This window comes from Mercenaria mercenaria, chromosome 1 (genome assembly GCF_021730395.1).
Source record: "Mercenaria mercenaria strain notata chromosome 1, MADL_Memer_1, whole genome shotgun sequence".
NCBI lineage: Eukaryota > Metazoa > Mollusca > Bivalvia > Venerida > Veneridae > Mercenaria > Mercenaria mercenaria.
In genome coordinates, this window is record NC_069361.1 from 74,173,048 (window position 1) to 74,193,822 (window position 20,775).

Below are 20,775 nucleotides of genomic sequence, written 5' to 3' on the forward strand. Positions count from 1 at the left end.
AGGAATGTTGGTCAGCATGTGCAGTTGTGCACCTGGGGTTCGCAGACTTGTTTTTTTTTTACCTCCGAAAATTCAGGAGCCAAGAGGATACTGCGTTATTATAGCGAATACCGCGGTATATTGAGTAGCGTTATAATGGGTTTCGAGTGTATATGTTAGCTCAAGGTCAAGGTCACAACTCAAGGTCAAACGTTTGAGCCTTCCATTTTGTGTCCACTCTGTATCTCCTAAACCCCTTATAAGATAATCATGAAACTCTGGTCAAATGATTACTTCATTATGAGGATGTGCATGAGGATGGGCATATTTTGTGATAGTCCGCCACTCTTGTTATAACTTCAGAATATACACTAGTACCCCATTATAACGCTGTCATTGGGGTCCAAGGTTCGAGACCCGTGGATCTAGCGGGGTTAAATTTATAACGCGGGTTGGCTGTAAGCAATATGTGCAATACCCCACCCACCTGTAATGTATTAAACGTATTTTAAACGCTGTTTTATGTTACATAAGAAATTCTAAGCGTTTAAAGGGGACGTTTATTTACCTTAAATGCTACTGGAAAATACATTAAAAAAATTATAACGCTATGTCAGCTTCCCATTTTGTCGTGATTCTCAGAGAAATGTAGAATTGTTGTATCCCGGAAGTAAACATAAAACGCTGTATGAGAAGTGCGCGGTCGTGAAAATTACATGTGCAACGCAGGGGTTTCTGTAACTAAAAGAGAAAAAACGCGCACAGTCTTAAAAAGTAATTTTGAATAAATGTAGAAAATGGTTAAAATAAGAAAGACAATTGTTAAATCACTTGCGTTTCGTTAATTCCGATGTACTGAATGTCACGCCCGTCCCTAGATTTGCCACTATCATGCCACCCTTTTCAATGGTGGAGTATTTAGACAATTTTCCACCAAAATGCCACCTAAAATGCCACCAAAATGGTGAAAAAATAAAGAGGACAGGGGCAAACCCGTTTGCCACTAAATTCCACCTCTTTCCGCTTGTGTACACCTTTAGGTGGCAATAAGTGGAGTATTTAGACAGTTTTACACCATTATGCCACCATTATGGTGAAAAATTTGTTTGCCACTTAATTCCACCAATAGCCACCTTCATGGTGGCAGTAAGTGGAGTATTTAGACAAATTACCACTAAAATGCCACCATTGGTGTAAAAGCTATTTTCCACTAAACGCCACTTACTTCCACCAATCGCCACCTAACAGGTGGCAGTAAGCGGACAAAATTTCACCAGAACGCCACTATGGAGGCAGTCCTATTTTCCACTAAATGACACCAAATAGCTGGCAATAGTAGGAAAATACGTGGCAACTAGTGGAAATCGACTGCACCTGCTGAGTCGTATAACTTTTTAAGAATATTAATCAGTTTTGATGTTAAAAATGCATGTTGAGTGTATATGAAGTTTTGTATATACATGTACATACACTATCACCATCTTGACATAACGGTAAAGTCTTATTCATTACTTTATCATGACATCAGGGGTTTTAACTGACCAGTCAGAGAACTTCATTTTCGAACGTCTGCCAGTTTCCGCTTGGTGTTTTTGCAATGAACAAAAATTATAATGACTTTAGAAATAAATATCACACTATTACGGAAATCAAAGTAAGATTTTTCACTGCACATACCCCAGATGATGCTACAAACAATATAACGTCAAATTTTCATTGAAATATTATATTGATTTAGTTCTTTGATTTTTGTTTGAAGTTTGAGATTTTACACAAGGAGTCTATGATAAAATCTGAGTAAAATGTAATCATTACACAAGTGAAATTAGTATCATTCCGCAATGTTTCGGACATGTAAAAACTATAAACAAGTACCATGTAACCATAAACTGACCAAAAATGAGGACAACTGTGTCATATGTGTCCACATTTTATTTCTATAAAATCGTTATACTTTGTTCCATACGGTTTAGATCATCAAAGCAAAAGTTACCTGTAAATATCATCTGTTTCTAGAATTAAGAATGCATGTAACTGGCCATAACAAAAATATTCTTAAGATAGTTTCTGATATTTTTTCAGGTTATATGTTATGCGCTACAAGCGTTCTTGTTATCAGCAAAATCCGACTGTTCATTTCACGGTAATTGCTACAGTCACAAGGTTGGAGATTCGTGGTGGAAAGAACGTTCGACTATTTGCTTAAACTGTACTGATGGAAAGAAATACCACTGTGCAAGGGATTATGACATGCCAGATGTTTTTAAAGAGGGCTGTGCTTTTGAAAAGATTTGTTTGGCAGGTAGGATGATTAAGTTGAAATAAATTCTGTGAAAAAAATGAGAGGTTATATTTACAAGCTAAGACAAACGTCATACAAACCTAAAAATCAATAATTTGAATGATTGAATAAGTTTCTCAGAATTAAGACACATCGACTTTTACGCAGAAAAAGATCACGACTCGTAACAGTGCGAGTTTACACCCTGATACCGCCACACTGTTGGCGACATGTTACCGACATCGATTGTTAGCATTTGTTGCTTTTTGTCAGTAATTGTTTTCTTTCATTTTAGCAACATTTTTTCTGTGGTCGAATTTAAAGTTCCATTTGGCTTTAAATGTTATGCTAAAACAGATGAAACAGCTGTCCAAATAAATGTTATGTATACTTACTTGGTTAAAAAGGGCTATTTTTAACACTGCACATGAACTTTCACAATTAGAGCCATTAAGGGAGTAAATAAAAAAAAAACAAGTTTCAATTAAACTTTCTTTTATGCTCATCAGTATTCAGATATTTTACAAATATTACAGAAAGCAGTTACTGGTAAATGGATTTTTAAGGAAATTAATATATTTAGCGTTCATAACGGAAAATGTGGCAGCCACAGTTTAAACAAAGGCATTTTTGCCTCTTTTGTCGTTCAAAATTCCAGATCCAAAGGAAATGAATTAGTTGTTTTATGCCGGTTATTTAAAGTTGTTTTCCGGACTCAACAATATCTTTTCATGCTTTGAAGGACTTTGTTTGACGTTAAAGAAGTAATTGCGAAGGTGTTTTAACTCTTCATTCCGTCAACCTCACTGCCAGTGTTCAGGCTTTATAGTTTTGGAGTGGTACCGATAATCAGCGACACGTGTAGTGCACGAAATTCTTGGTTCTATCTCCGGGCGCTCCATAAAAAACAAACAATAAAGCGACAAGAAGTCATTCATACATTATAATAGCCAAACAGAAAATGTATACAGAGCCATAGAAACTAGTCAATGCAGAACGAGTGTATCATAAGTATTTCCAACGTTGATGTTCACGCAGAAACGAAATGTCAAAAAGAAAAATATCGGCACCAGTGTGCCATGTCGCCGATAGCGCAGCGGTATCAGGGCGTGGTTTTAAATCAAAAGATATTTAAAAAATCAGTGTATTTGTATTAGATGGTTGATCAAGGAATAATGCCACTGCGTCTATGACGCATATTTTATAAATGCAGAAATGTTATTTTTTCTGTAGACAGTTTTGTTTTGAATATACAGAGATTAAAAATATATCACCGACGCCATTTCTCCGTAAGTATAGGTTATAGGTCATTCATTGACCTTCGATTTAATGTAAGTGAAAGCAAACAACTTATTTCATTAGAAGATCAATAAGTATTCTCCAGTATAACATATTTATAGTTTTACAAGTAACCAATAAGTGATCTACAGTATAACATATTTATAGCTTTACAAGTAACCAATAAGTGATCTACAGTATAACATATTTATAGCTTTACAAGTAACCAATAAGTGTTCTGCAGTATAACATATTTATAGTTTTACAAGTAACCATTCTCAACCCTGAAATTTGTCCACTAAATGATCTGCTTAACAAACCAGATTATTATATAAAATGTAAATGACGTGAAATAGCGTATTTCTGCCGTTTTCAATTAACACTTTAGTGACGTCATCACAGTTTCATTAAATATCGTCTATGACGTTCAGCGTTTGCCTTTATCGTGTTTTCAATATGTGTTGATATCTTGGTAAAGATTAAGAAAATACTTTAATGATATTTTCAAGACATATGACACTTGGATAAAAATATTGTTGTTTTCATTTTATCAAAAACTATTTTATGGCTGCTGTTAAGTTACTTCCAGATCAACCCTCGTAAATTAACTCGTAAATCTTTTTAAATACTAGTAAATGTGGGTAAAGTTTAAATTAAAACATTTTGCCTTGATTGGTTTTAACCTCAGAACAGAATGCTAAGGTTTCATTCAAATATAAAAGCTTGTAGAACATTTCTATAAACGTGTTAACATTTAGCAACGCAAGCTATGGGAGTATTCTAATCCATGTATGTGAGTAATATATTTAAGTTTGTTGGCTGCACATTATGCCTAATTTATTTTCACTTTCTTTAACACGAAACATCAACCATAATTTTATCAACAAGACAGATTTACAAGATTATACTGAGTTAGTATATTGATATAAAATTCAATAGATGCAAGCTTGAAAGTTGTTTTGAAAAATGTGCTTGTCTGAGGAATATACATTTAACAGAATGTCTAACTCTTCTTATTAATTTATCATTACTATCTTATGGAGAGTAGCAGGCTAAAATATATCACTTATGAGAGTTATCGCTCATTTTATTAAAGCTTAAGATATATCACATGCCTATTGCAGTTCCCGTTGAAGAAATAGAAAAATCAGTCGTTATATTGGAAAAGCCTCATAAAGTATAATTATTGCCGTTTATCATCCTATGGATAGAATATACAAGAAAACAAAAGTTTTATTTAAGAAATAATGTATAGCGAAAGATCTAGAGTGCTTTAACACCATTTATGCACGATGGGTGGTTATACGTCGGGCGTAATAATTTTACGAGGGCGCAGCCCGAGTGGAATTATTTGAACGACGTATTACCACCCGAGTGTATAAATACTGTTAAAGCACACTTGTGCTATAAATTATTTCGATTCTGACATGCCCTTAATCTTAAACACTAGATAAAATATAGAAGCGCTCTTTCTTGGTCGCAACAAAAACATTGACGTCACCGCACGTTAACGTGGCGTCATTCTAGCGTGAGAGTGTTTTAACAGAAACAAGCATATTAGAATATTTAATCCAACAACTCGCAACGTCAAAGGCCTGTGATCAGCATATAATATTGTTTTCGTTTTGGGATCATTTTATCATAGCTAAAGGTAGTAGTAACAATCTTTTTCTGACACAAAGCTAGCGAACGATTTAGCCTGTGATAGTTGTTGGTCACTTCTGTTTTGGAATCATTAGGGAAAAGGTTACAACATACTTGAGACTGAAATTTTTGAAGTAGCTTATCTCTATCTGCATCACAAGCAACTCTTGTTTCTATTTAGTTTTAAGCAATTTCACAGTCTAATGATAAGCAACATATCTACTTAGTAAGGAAAGATTACCAACAATAAACCTTAACCGGCCGCAGAACAAGTAAATACACATTAAGATTGTATCACATTATCCTTTAAGTAAATCAGTTTCTTATTTAAGGGAAATCTGACCCATAGAAAGTCAGTGACCACTTTCCATGGCACATTCAGTTTGTGCATGAGTGGTAGTTATTAGTGTCAAATAATCGAACATACTGGAATTATATATATTTCTAGGTGAATAGTATTCTTATGCAAAAGCAGTTTCTATGCATACGACAATTTTTTTTCTCTTTTTCAGGAGAAGAACCTCACCTTAGTTTCAAAGAAAGCGGCAAGACTGTTACATATCCAGTTGTTTATTGTAGGACTTGTCATGAAGACAATACGTTTAACAGAAACAACATATCCTCTTCTAAATACATAACATGTGAAAAAAAATGGAACGATTGCTCAAAGGGAAAACATAAAATACTATGTAAACCTGATGTACCTACTGATGATCGTTTCTGCCGATGTGATGCCAGGAAAGGATACTATCCATTCAACTATCCTGGCCCTGTTGAAAAATGCAGCTATGAAAACTATGATTGTAGAAATTATAAACAATGTAAAGCTACGTCAAATGGAAAACCTCAACAGTTACTTTTAGGTGAGTTCATGTATACATATATTATTTGGCCTCCAACCACTGGTGTGCGAAAACATTGATTTTGTACTGTCCTCTAATTGTCAAGTCTGTTTGTATGTATGTCACAAAGATTGTCCGCGCAATTCCTCTATCACCACAAAGCAAATTTGAAAGTAAATATTATTAAGCCGAATTATAAATATCATCGGACTATTCCGGTTCATTGATTCTCATTAGAGTTTTTACCCTTGATTTGTAGAATGCTATTTCATTTTTGTTACTTTTCTGCTTATTTGTCGTATTTAACAGTGTTTACATTATTTGCCGTATATCATTGGGCAAAATTTCCCCAACCTTGACAACTGGCCAGTGTGAATGGCATTTATGTATATCGTCGGCATATTCCGATATAATGATTTTCAGTAGAGTTTTGGCTCCTAACTTACTAAACTCTTTGTCTGTGCCACTTCTATGCCACTCGTTGGAATATACCCAAGACTCACAGGCGTGATCAGTGCCAAACCGAATTGTGTATATCGTTTGAATGTTATGGTTCAGTAATTTAGAGGTACTGTATAGCTCTTAATTTGTGACACTTTACAATGTATGCGTGTAAAGTAAAGGGAGAGTTGTTACATATTATAACGACAATGACCATCCCAGTGCCGTTTTCAGATTTAAACTGTATCGATCATTTAAACAAGTGTTAACTGCTCAAGTCTGAGTAATATTTTTTGGCTGTCTAGTAAAATAAGTATTTTATGGAGTGCTGTTTTACTATCTATTTACTATTTTGTGATATCCGAAATTTACTGATATCGATGATACACTTTTGATATCATTTTGCATTATTCTCATGAAATTTATTTTTATATATACTAAAATGAATTACAGATATCATAAAATTACTTAAATGAATTACAAATATCATAAAATTATTTAAAGATATCACAAAACAGAACACTGGTTTATTTAAATGTAAATGGTTTCAACATTCTTCATTTGATTTAATGATACCCTAAATTCGTTTTATGATATCAGTAAGTTATTCAAAATATGTAATTTATTTCAATATATCAAATAATGGAATACAGACATCTTTTAACGCATGTGCTGATATTGAAAAATATTTAATGCTATCGTATTTTTTATTTCCATAATAAAATCGTGATGCCTCAAAATGAATCAGCCCGTCCACTTAACTCAGTAGGGAGAGCGTTGGTCTCATATCATAGAGTCGCGTGTTCGGTCCCCGTGACGACTTGATAAAAGACATTATGACTGAAATCATTCGTCCCCAACCTCTTATAATTCATGTGGGGGAGTTGGCAGTTACTTGCGAAGAACAGGTTTGTACTGGTACAGAATCAAGGAACACTGGTTAGGTTAACTGCCCGCCGGTGCATGACTGAAATACTGTTATAAACGGCATTAAACAAAGACAAGCAAACAAACAAATCAAAATGAATTAGCGATATATTTTATCATAAATGAATTTAGAATATCATTAAAGTTTTGAATAAAAAGTGTTTCAAAAATAGAAAGAATCAATATTTCGTTTCAAGTGCTATATCTAATGATTTAAGTGCCACTACATGGTAAGCTTTTCATAATTTCAGCATTAAAACGTTAATTTCAGATTACACTTGTGCACCATATTGCGACGAAGGTTTTGGTCGACTTGATAACAACTCCGATGAATGTTTACCTATTCCCAGTTCGTACGTAACATGTTTTTCTTGGATATTTTATCCATGTGCGCGCCTATACCTTTCGTAATGTATGAATCGGTACAATGGGCGTTCTTCTAATATTTAAATCTGGGAAGTTTCAATGTAACTTAAATTGTGTCCGTGGGACTTAAAGCGTTAAGACAGATGTCTTTTGTTACCAGCATATGTATAAAACTGTTATTTTATATATTGTACACCTAATTCCAATGGAATTAATTACTAATATAACACAACTGATACGCTTATAGTAAAGTCGATTTTATAATGAACCGCTTTCATTTTAGATCAACAATAAAGATATCCACCTCGTTAAGCACATTGGCAGAAGGAAAAACTAAAGCCGTTTCTTCCATTTACTCAACGACTGAAAGACAAAAGCCAGGTCAGTTTTGATGTTTGAATTCCAAAGTCCTAATATTCCTGTTGACTGTCATAATCCTGAATGTGTAGTTTTGGCCTATGTATTAACATTTCTACCTTATTAGCAGAGGAGAACTTTAAAATTTGACTAAACTACAATGCATACATTTATCATGTTAGAATGACTTTAGTATTTTTTTTTTATCTAGTAGCCTTTACTTTGTATATCGAAACATTGGACCAGGAACATACGTCATAATCAGCTTTGAATTGCTTCCGCTGAACTTTTTAAAATTTTCAATTCCTAAAATCAAAGTTATTTTGAAGTAACGTGAAGTGCTTAAATTAATCAGATGTATGAATCAAGTATAGTGTAATTTTCTTTCAGAGTTAAAGCCAACATCTCCAGACAATACATCGTGTGATTATAAGGATGGAAAACTGTTGGTATCATGGAAAACACCGTCAAATACTCCAGTCAGGATATCACATTACATAGTAAAATATAGGATTGGAAATCAATTGCTCAAAACAGAAAAGATCAATTCGACGCAAACATCATACTCGTTTTCTTCGTTAAAGCGTGGACAAAACCTACCGTTATGGATATACGCATATAGTTTCAACAATATGAGCAACCATAGCGACAAAGTCATTTGTGTTATTTCCAAAGGTAAAATTTTTACAGTTTGTCTTTTTGGTTTTAAAACTTGTTTTATAAATTCAATATGAAAAGACGCCCCTGTATTATTCTCTGTATGTATATAAGATATTCATGTTTTCTAGAGTAATTTCTCTTTAATGTTACTGCTACATCAACCTTTTCATCAGCATGCATTTGCAGAGATTCCATTTTTTTACCAAGTTTGTCTGAAATTTCCCAATTTTGGCATGAAGTCATCCGTACATCGAGTGAGGACAACATCTGTATGTATATTACAGAAAATTACGACGCGAGATGAATGAATTAGTTGTTCAGTTTGTAAACAACAAGCGGTCTGAAATCCTGAAATATTACAACATGTATTTAGTGACACATAAGAATTATGATTTAGTCAAGAATGATTCAAACAAGCCGTATTGCAAAACGAATTACAAAAATTGACACTCACGTGATTATTTTATTCAGAAAACACAGTCCAAAAGTGTACGTATGTTTACTAGCTTAATAACAGAACTGTACGCCTAAATTATGGTTTGATGTGCATAACAAACTTTGCATTTCAACACATATTTTGCAATATCATTTACCGTTTTACTTATATAGACTTTTTAAAAGTAAATGTGACACTAAAATGGACTTCATGATATATCTACTTGAATATGTAAAAATCATTTGACAAATATATCCACTAACTGAAACAACGGTAAAATATCAATCAATTATATTGGACGTAAAGGCAGATAATACTTCCTGTCGGAAGACCGCGTACGATTAACAAGAAATTTATATGAAGTAAAAGCAAAAATAATGACCCTGTTATAAAAGTGCTCTTTATATTCGATGTACTGCTGTTCATATATCTGAAATTATTTTCACAGTTTTATGTTTATTTGCAAAATATCAACGCACGAATGAAGTGTGACTTTACGTTTTTAGTGATATCTATTCTTTTAAAACTGCGCTGTATATATATACCACTCCACCTCTATACGGTTGAAGATAATTATTTACTTGGTCATCTTCCCTAAATGCGTGGACGCCGTACAGGCTCTGTGTCTCGATTTCATATTGCCCCTGATGTTCCTATATCTGCTCAGATGAGTTTTGTATTTGGCTGCACCTGTTTCATAACATAAGCTAATAAATGCTCATACCATATCCATGGAATTAACATCTTCTGTCGTTAAAACTATTTAGAAAATGCTGAACCCCGATCCAAACTGTCAGAACAAAAGAAAGACGTCTACCAGAACTAGTAAAAATAAAGGTAATGATTATTGAAGCTGGAAATATGGAAGCTGAAAGTTAGAAATTTAAGTTTTAAAGTTCGTGCGAAATGTAAGTGCTGATGACTTGGACAGGCATTGAAACATTAAGACACTTGAGCTGTGTTTGAGGCTAAATACCGGGGCGGAACCACATTGGTGAAATCAGGAAGTGATGTAAAATCATTGTATTTCAATAAAAAATATCTGGCGATTACAAAAGAAGAAATTTCGATGTTGCGGCAGAAAAACTAACACATGATCAAGCTAACACATGATAAAATGAATGTTACAAATGTATATCATATATTTCAACATTAAATTTATTAAATTTGTAGAATAGAAGTGTTAAAATACTAGATATTCTATTCAACTTGTTCGATCAATTCAGTAAGGAAAACATATATATATCCTCGTCATTGATTTAATAGCACTGTGTGTAAGAGAGATTTGTTTTGGCACAGGCGTTTGGTTGCTTGAATTAGATATTTATTTGAAAGAAACGATTGGATGTATTTTCGTTTCAGCCGGCCTTTCAAACAGAGCGTTAGTTTTGGTTTCTTCTCATAACTTATATTCTGCTTTGCGTCTCAACAGTTTATAAGATTCTTTCACTGGTTATAGGTGCAGATGGGAATTTCCGGCCTCGAGGGTAGCTTTTCAGGCGGTAACTCGGTAGGAACTTAAACAGTTACCCGAGAGCCTATAACTGGTGACAGAATCTTTTTCTTGCATACCGATATCAAGATGTAATAATAAAAGCAAAGTCAGTCAAACGGCTTTCTTTTTAGATCTATTTCTTATAGCAGTGTATGTAAACAAAGAGCGCGAAACCTACGTCCGTAAACAAGAAATACGTCATGACGTTTCAAGACAACTAACTGTTTAGCTGTTTAGTTCCGGTTTTGTTTTATCAGTTGCAGCGTAACGTTATGAATGTTTGATAAAATAACGTGTTTTGAATCAGAAAAATGAGGAACTGTCAAGGTATTGGATTTTTATTTCGTTTTTCGAAATAAAATATAAATATTCTACATATATGTAGTTCGTAATTCGCCATTTAAAGCACAAGAGTGATCTTACACCCTGTGGTGTAAGATGAATTTTTCCAGCACTGGTAAAAATATCGAAAATCCCCGTATGGTATGCAAGAAATAATATGCTTCTCGCAGAAAACAATCCCGATCGTTTAGAACATATGTACACAGTTAATATAAAACCTTCATTTGGAGTGTATATTTTGTTTATCTAACTTTCGTGCATTCGTACACCATGCTTTGGCGGTACGGCTTCATGTACACGCTTCCATGTAAATATTATACGTTGTAAAATGTAAAAATCACAGAATACCTGGGCTAAAAGGTTAAATAAGGCTCCGCTCCGGGGATCACATAGTTTATACCGACTTATTTTGGGGTAAACTATTTGTAATGTAGCATCATCTTGTGGTTCTCTACCAAGTTTGTTCAAATTATCCTCCTAGGGTCAAACATGGCCCCACCCCGGAGATCACATGGTTTATACAAAGTTATATAGGGAAGAACGTTAAAAATCTGTTTGTCTATAACCTACAACATTCAACTTTGGACCCCATGTATAGTTTTGAGTGTCTAGATGAACCTAGACATGATATGACTTTGATCTTGACCTATTGACATACTTTTAAATATCTGTAGCTACAGCCTTCAAATGTTGGCCAGGAGCATAGGTTTGTGTACCGAAATAAACTTTGACCTTGACAGTGACCTAGTGACTTTCTATTACATTTTTAGGGTGCATTCTTCATATTTAGACCATATGCATAATTTTGTGTTCCGAAATAAAATTTAACCTTGATTTGACCTAGTGACCTACTTTCACATTTCTCAAGCTACAGCCATCAAATTTGGACCACATGGATAGTTTCGTTTACAGATATGAGCATTGACCTTAATTTTGACCTAGTGACCTATTTTCAAATTTCTGTAGCTACAACTTTGGAATTTGGACCACTTGCATAGGTTTGTTTACTGGAATAAACTTCGATCTTGACATTGACCTTGTAACCTACTTTGTGACAAAATGAAATTTGACATTGATTTTGACCTAGTGACCTACTTTCACATTTCTCAATCTACAGCTCTCAAATTTGGACCACATGCATATTTCTGTTTACCGATATGAATTTTGACCTTGAGATTGACTCAGTGACTTACTTTCATATTTCTGTAGCTACAGCCTTCAAATTTGTACCACATGCATAGGTTTGTGGACCGAAATAAACTTTGAGCCTGATATTGACATAGTGACATACCTTTACATTTTTGAAGATACAGGCTTCAAATGTGGACCACATTTATTGTTTTGTGTTCCGAAATAAAATTTGATCTTGATTTTGACCTAAGGACCTACTTTCACATTTCTCAAGCTACAACCTTCAAATATGGACCACATGCATTTTATGTACCAAAAGGAACTTTGACCTTGATTTTGAATATGAGCTAGTCTTGAAATTTGGAACAATTCAAAACGTTTCCAAAATGGCTAAATGGTGGGCGCCAAGATCACTTAGCTTCATTTTGTTTGAAACGCATGGCATGCTTTATTTTTGAAATCATAAAACAGTATTAATCTTTGCTTAAATTCTCTTTGAAATTCGGTTTCTTTCTGTTTAAAACTTAATCTTTGCTTAAATTCTCTTTAGAGTCGACTTCATTCTTTTAAACTCACTGGATAGTCATGATCAGATTTGCTGTGATTCTCTTTGATATTCAGCGCTTCTTTCTGTTTGAAAACAATTGAGCGTCTTGATCTTCACTTGGGCCTTTCTTCTTAATTCATGTTGTTTGAAATCATCGGAAAGTCTTGAACTTACGTTGTACCATTTTTCCTTCTCTGCAAAACATGTGACAGTCCCCCTGTCTGTTTATATCTTCTGTAGCACTTATTGTATTCTCTCAGACTTTAGACTTAGTGTATTTTCCTTCCTCTCATCATTAAAATTCTTGTTTATTAATGCATCTTTAGCTCCGAAACTAGTATTTCTATGTTTCTCCTTCCTTTGGGTTTCAGAGTTATCCATACAGTATCATATGCAGCATTACCAACGGTATTGTTCACTAACTCATGATCATGTTCGCCTCTGGCTGTTGCGAAATGTGTCGGCAAACTTTCGAACTTTGAAATAATGTCATTTAACAGATTTTCATATACAGCATCTAGAAAGGGAACGAAATCTTCTAGGCAACTGAAAGTAGCCAGTCATGACTTTCCATCTGGATCAGACAAACTGTTCATCAATGAGAATGAGATTTAAAGAAAAATAATCAGAAAACCTTTTGAATAGTCCAGAACAAATTGAACCTATCAGCAGTTAGATATTTAATTTATTGTTGAATGCAGCATGCAATAATCAATGAAGAGTTGGCAGTGACAAAGTAGCAAAATGATGTGTACACATACCAGTTGTACTGATATTTTCTGTTAAAGTTATAAATCCAAATTATATATTTGTAATCAATACTCTTTTCAAGATGCTATTCATTAAAGGAGATCATTTGATTTATTAATGCAAGAAAAAAAATGATTTGAAAAATGAATACATCTTTCACTTTTAACAGCCAAAAGTATATGCCAGTGGCAGTGCATGTACAGGCCCAAAACATAGTAGTTCTAATGTATGTAGTATAAAAAGGACAAATGTCTTTTTGATAGTATTTATAACTTATAATTATGCTATAAACTATACTTTAACACTTGGATCTCAACATACTGTGTAATATAGGAGATTGTATAAGTCAGTAGGCATATTTCAGTAACTATTCCACATTATGTAGTGATACATGTAACAATATATGAAATGCCATCTTCTGTGGGATATGATTAATGCCTGCTCATCAGTGTAAATCTTTGAAGTGTAATTTGTAAATCTTTCCATGAAATGTAATAGCCATATACTTATAAATATCTGTTCATTATCTGTATCTTTTTAGTTTAGTAGAGTTTTCCAAAATTTATCTTAAAGATTTTAATGCTGAAATAAGGCCTACAGTTTCAGACAAGAAGAGACAATTTAGTCAATTAATGTATCACGACTGTGTTACATTTCAGTTTATATATGTTGTAAGGGGCTTCCGTGGCCGAATGGTTAAGGTCGCTGACTTCGAATCACGTTTTCACTCACCTCTGTGCTTTGGATGTAGAATTCTTTCATGTGAAAAAGTCATCCAGTCAGCTTAGAGCAGAACATTGGTTCTACCCAGGTGCCCGCCCCGGGGCGTGTATGAAATATTGCCTTTAGGGACACCCGGGGTCATCCTCAACCACGAAAAGCTGGAAAGTCAATCCCATATGACAGAACAACTGTTTCGGTGTGACGTTAAACCAAACCACAATATATGCTGCAGAGCGAAATCTAATTATTGCTGCTAAACATATGTGTAATTATTTGTACTTTACAGATGCGGACGGTAACAATACCAGTGACGTTACCAGTAACAGTACCACGATCGTTATCATAAGTGTAACAGTTGGGCTTATCTTCTTAATATCTGTAGTTGTGATTTTGTCTGTCCTCTATTGTAAATCAAGTAAGTGTCTTGTTCAGATAAATGAAATGTCAAGGTTTATTCTAGAGTATAGATGACGCAAAGTAATGGAGTTAAAATATTTGTTGCCATTGGAATCAACAGCTCAGTCATTCACACTGAAAAACAGTAAAAATTGGTATAGGCTGATCGAAATGTAGTTCTTTAACCGATGTTTCATATCTAACAGCTTTGTCTTTACTGTAACAAACCTTTCAGTATAGACTATTACATTAGTGATATGTTTTAAATCTTGGTGCACGAAAAATATCTAAGTTCTGTTTCGATTCGCACATTTCATTGAACCTAAAAAGGCTAATTACATTAGAGACACAAAAAGACGCACCCAATTGCCACCTTTGAAAAATTATGTTTGTATATAATACTGAATGGGCTTTGTCTGGCCATTGTACGTAATTGTCGCCAGTCAATTATTTTGACTCAGCATTATATGTTTATTTATTACACCTCACGTAAATGCCCAATGCTAAATTCCCATTAGTTTAACTTGAATAATATATTCCCTAGTGATTTTATATCTTGTGAGCAAAATCGCTATTTTCAATTCTGTGCATGTGATATTATCCAAAAGTTCATATCACATGTGCAACAGCGTTATTTTGTTTTTCTGTACATGTGATATTATTTTTATATCTCCTATTGAGAGATTGGTACATTCGTATTGATTAAAAGACTGCGACGATACATTTTTAGAGGTGCTTATATATATATTGCAAGATTAAAGTACTTTTTCTAGTGTTCATGCATGTGTGAAACCTGCCAATTTTTCTTTCTTTTAGAGCTTGTTCTCCGTGCCAAAAATTTCGAAAACAGCGTTTATCAAATAACCAATCGAAACTGTAATCATCGGATAGAAAATGAAATAACTTAGAAAATGAGTTCTCACACATATATTTCTTTTAGAAATAAGAAAGTTATCGCCATTTTTCGAATGGTACTGCTATCAGTTTCGTCATTGAGGCAACTTTGAAATACGGGCATAAATAATTGGAATAGGGGCTCAAAGATATGTAAATATCTCGGATAAACCTATCATATTGCTTGAAAAATGTCTTATTACACAGCAAAGTCGCCATAATTTCTGAGTGCTAACAAGTAAAGACTCCTTCTGTATTTATTTTTAGTAAGCAATTACTTTTTAATGTTAAATAAATCATTTAACACATTATCTTGATTTTCTAGTAAATGGTTTGACCTTGATATATTTGGTGCGCCCGTGATATATTACAGACTCCGGTATATTCCGGATTAACTAAATTTGAACAAAAATACCTTAAATGTATATATTTTGTAACCATGGTGATTCTAACCCTAACCTTTAGTCAGTATATTATGCACATTATACACTAAATGCGTGCGGACATGCAAAAAAAATGAGTATTTTTGCCGTGCGTTCCATTTGATAATAATTCCGCGCATGCGCAGAACGGCTGCACCAACTCTGCAATGAGAAACATTCTAATATAATACTTCCGAGGATACAAATATTTATTAAATGAATAGTTTCCGAATATCTGGAATGATCATTATAATGTTGACGTGTCATTATGCAATATTATTCTGTAGTCAGAACTATTTGTATTTGCCAAATGGTCCTTATTTCAGGGGACACAAAAATATATTTGTACTAATGTAATTTTGCCTTTACTTCTTAAGGCATGTAGTTTTGGATATTCTATTTGCAAAACGGGTTTCTCTTTATTTAGGGACCGCACCAGTTCAAGACTCTCAGATGCCACAACCAGCCCTAAATCCTCTTGCTCCAGATGAGCCAGCTGCACAGCCAATGCTGCCATTACATCAGCCCGGTAATGTTTTTGATTCAGTTTGTTGCAACATATCTTTACACGTACCAAATCAAATTAAACAGAACATATGACATGGCTTAAATTGGGCTGCCATTGATGCGGAACTACGTTGATTATGCATGGCTTCCTACATTGGTTAAGCCCGAATTTGTTTCTGCCAGACCTTGTTTTGACAACTTAAACAACAAAGGTTTTTGTACTAAAATATACTGTAATTATCAGCATAATTGTCCAAAATGTAAAGCCCAATATCCGTCTGTATTTTGTGCCAAATCGGTTATTTTTGATAATTTCAGGGGCAGATATAAAGGGCCGTGACAATAGTTTGTTGCTCCACAAATGCTGTGGGCATTAGGACATACGCTAATCAAAAATTATCAATTAAATATATATATAAATTTCTATATAAAAAGAAGATGCCATTTATTTATTTGATGGTTACAGTTCAGGTTTTCGCCTACAATATTCAGGTCTATGGTCAATCTGAACTTAATTTATGTCGTATTTTCTGAAAAACAAATCTAATTTCAGAATTAATCCAATTGGCCTAGTACCTAAACAAACGGGTGGTTGGTGTCTCATTTCTAACCTTTCTTACCCATAAGGTTTTTTATCTCAATGATTTTACCGACCCTGAAACACATTTTGTACAATACTCGAAATTTGATAATATATTAGAAATAGCAACGTTTAGTAAAATCTGCGCTTATGACAAAAGAGGATATTGAATCTTCTTTCAATCTTTGCCCAGTTTATCCGGGAGACTTTGATCTTTTATGCATTTATTTTGAAAATAACTTTTGGATACAAAAAATGTTATCTCAAGGTGCATCTTTTTCAAGTTCAACTGCAACATTCACTCCATGGACTGTTTAAAAAAAAGCAGTCTGAAAACATAGATCAGTTTTAGATGATTTCGTTTTCGCTTTAGATAATAAGAGCAACAACTGTCAAACATTTTTAGGTACTTTTGATTTTATTCGTCAGTTGAATGAACAACAAAAATACCTAAAGAAAAGGTTGAAAAAGCTTAAATACTGTAAACAGAAGCTTTACATCCTAAGAGTCTGACACTTAAAAAAATCTATGGTTGGTGTTCGAATTTTTCCCTAAAACAATTCCATCAGGAAGAGCGTTCAATTGCAGGTTTTATGAGGTTTTTTCTCGTGTTAAAAAACTGATTGTTGTGAATATTCTATTTGCAAAACGGGTTTCTCTTTATTCAGAGCCCGCACCAGTTCAAGTTCAGATGCAACAGCTACCACTAAATCCTCTTGCTCCAGATGAGCCAGCTGCACAGCCATTTCTGCCATTACATCTGCCTGGTAATGTTTTTGATTCAGTCTTTACACGTACCAAATCAAATTAAACAGAAAATATGGAATTGCTTAGATTGGGCTGCCATTGATGCGGAACTACGTTTATTATTTATGGCTTTGCCTACATTGGTTAAGTCTGATTTTGTTTCTGCCAGACCTTGTTGTGACAACTTAAACAACAAAGGCTTTTGTACTAAAATATACTGTATTATTGTCCAAAATGTAAAGCCCAATATCCGTCTGTATTTTGTGCCAAATCAGTTAATTTTGGTAATTTCAGGGGCAGATATCAAGGGCCGTGACAACAGTTTGTTGCTCCACAAATACGCCAATCAAAACTGATCAATTAAAAATATATATAAATTTCTATATAAAAAAGAAGATGCCATTTACTTATTTGATGGTTACAGTTCAGGTTTTCGTCTACTATATTCAGGTCCATGGGTCCTGATCTTTTCAAAAAAAGTCTTCTACTTTCCAGATTTTATTCCAGAAGTATTGAGAGAAAAACGTCAATCTGAAGTTATTTAAGGTCGTATTTTCTGAAAAACAAATATCTAATTTTAGAATTAACCAAGTTGACCTAGTACCTAATCAAATGGGTGGTTGGTGTCTAATTTCTAAACTTTCTTACCCATAAGGTGTTTGTCTTCATGATTTTATCGACCCTGAAACACATTCTGTACAATACTCGAAATGTGATAATATATTAGAAATAGCAACGTTTAGTAAAATCTGCGCTTATGACAAAAGAGGATATCGAATCTGCTTTCAGTCTTTGCCTAGTTTATCCGGGAGACTTTGATCTTTTATGCTTTTATTTTGAAAATAACTTTTGGATACATAAAAAAAGGTTATCTCAAGGTGCATCTTTTTCAAGTTCAACTGCAACATTCACTCAATGGACTGTTTCAAAAAATGCAAAGTCTGAAAACATAAATCAATATTAGATGATTTCGTTTTCGCTTTAGTTAATAAGAGCAACAACTGTCAAACATTTTTAGATACTTTTCATTTTATTCGTCAAATGAATGAACAACAAAAATACCTAAAGAAAAGGTTGAAAAAGCTTAAATACTGTAAACAGAAGCTTTACATCCGAAGAGTCTGACACTTAAAAAGATATATGGTTGGTATTTTAATTTTTTTCCCATAAAGCAATTCCATCAGGAAGAGCGTTTAATTGCAGGTTTTATGAGGCTTTTTCTCGTGTTAAAAAAAGCTGATTTGATCAGAATATCATTGGGAATGAAAGACGACATAAAAGTTCGGCTTGTTTCTATCGATCAATTTAATAGACAGACCATCTTCAGCGACCTTCGAAATGGAAAGAAAATAACAAAAAGATCAGATGATAAGTTGTAGATACTATAAACAAAAAAATCATCCAGAAATAATAAAGAGATGTTTTTGGTTCGTCAGTTAACGCTTGCTCTAAACAAGTGAACGCTTCACGCATATTTTGTAAAGTTAATAAAATATCTGATGCAAGTAGTCAAATTCAGTGGACCCGCCTTTTGAGCCTACTACCGGGCAGGTTCCATAATACCTACACAAAGTCCGACAGCATTTCTCCGTGTTTTGAAGTTTTGAACATGAAATAAACTTTCTCATCCAGACTATTCTTGCAGAAAATACCAATAAAACCTATAATAGTTGAAAAGCCAGTTGTATCAAAAAGTTGGCCTCCACCTATTTGGCAAAATATAAATAACTTTTCTGTCTCAGAATAATCATTCATTTAAAACAGTAATCGGCAATTAGCTATTACAACAAAATCAATTGTTTTATTGATGAAACACATTCTTTTATTGTTAAACGTATATTGAATGGTATATATAGTCTTCAAAGGTATAAAGACAAAATGCTACCAATTACTGTTTCTATGCTTTATAGAATCTTACCAAATTTGATTTATGTTTGTTCGTGTAGATAAGAAGCATGACGTTTTCCTGTTGCATATTCTCTAGCATTTAATGCTTTATTAAGAGTAAGTGAAATATCGTTATTGAATAAAACAATTCATAGTTACGCCCTGCAATTTTAAGATATTGAAGTAACGCCTTCTGAAGTGAGGCTGTCTTTTCATAAAACTGATCAGTTAGGTCAGGGAGTGGAAATAGTTATTCAGTTTTCATAAATGAAAAAAAAAAATACGGATGCGTTTCATAATTATTTTTTGTGTAGGCAACATTTCCAAGGACTTTTTCTTTGTCATTTCGATAGCTTGCCTGTAACATCGTATCAGTTTAATTATATTTTCAATATAGTTTTAGCTGAGCACCTATTACCTATTACAAATTTCATTAGAATTGGTGGAGAAACATATTTGCATAGCTTAGGTCAGAGGATGGAGTCAAAACATCAGGTCGATATAAATCAAACACATACAAAAGTTACATTCGTTTAAACATTTCATCTATTGATTCTAAAAGTTGATAAGACCTTTTTGTATTTGATTTGCTTCAAAGTTTGGGTGACCGGTTCATAACTGATCAGAGATGCTTTAAAAGGTCTCAGCACAGACCAGATGGTGTACATCTACGCTTGAAGTGAATAGGTGGCTCCATTCTTTGTGATTTCCAGCCCGGAATGAAAATTGAGCACATTATGGTTAAATCGTTTGATTACCACTCCCCCTACTTTACCACATGTTATTTTTATTTACTGTTATTCACTGTGCAGGAAATGACATTGGACATACCTTATTCCTTATTGTCAGGTATTTAAAATCCTGAACTGATTATCTTGTTTCGCAATATCCCAGTAAATTATTTGTCTATGTATTGGATATCGAAATTAAACATCTCATTTAATACAAAGGCCAGAAAAAGAATTAACAGTTGCATTAGTACTTACTTTATGAGGAGAGTTGGGGCCTATATACAGTATCCTGATAATATTGAAACTTCACTACGAGGTTCCTGCAAAATGTTTTGTCATTGGGTTCGGATTTCTTAAGTGCTACGTTTTATCAAAATTATCTTTATTACAAACCTTTAAAGTATTTCCCCTT

General features: G+C 33.7%; 1 protein-coding gene across 3 annotated transcripts in view; it reads left to right on the plus strand.

Annotated features, from left to right (window-relative positions):
* Positions 1-2,057: 2,057 nt before the first annotated feature.
* LOC123533918 (uncharacterized) overlaps positions 2,058-20,775 on the plus strand; it is a 93,770-nt gene continuing 75,052 nt past the window's right edge. For 2 of the 3 annotated variants that reach the window (XM_053550920.1, XM_053550930.1), the window contains exons 1-8: positions 2,058-2,281; positions 5,695-6,045; positions 7,664-7,745; positions 8,042-8,139; positions 8,506-8,790; positions 14,486-14,614; positions 16,339-16,440; positions 17,667-17,765. In XM_053550920.1, the coding sequence (XP_053406895.1) occupies positions 2,230-2,281; positions 5,695-6,045; positions 7,664-7,745; positions 8,042-8,139; positions 8,506-8,790; positions 14,486-14,614; positions 16,339-16,440; positions 17,667-17,765 (1,198 nt within the window). In that variant the 5' untranslated portion in view covers positions 2,058-2,229. The remainder of the gene's footprint in view (positions 2,282-5,694; positions 6,046-7,663; positions 7,746-8,041; positions 8,140-8,505; positions 8,791-14,485; positions 14,615-16,338; positions 16,441-17,666; positions 17,766-20,775) is intronic. The other variant, XM_053550929.1, reaches the window with a different exon arrangement.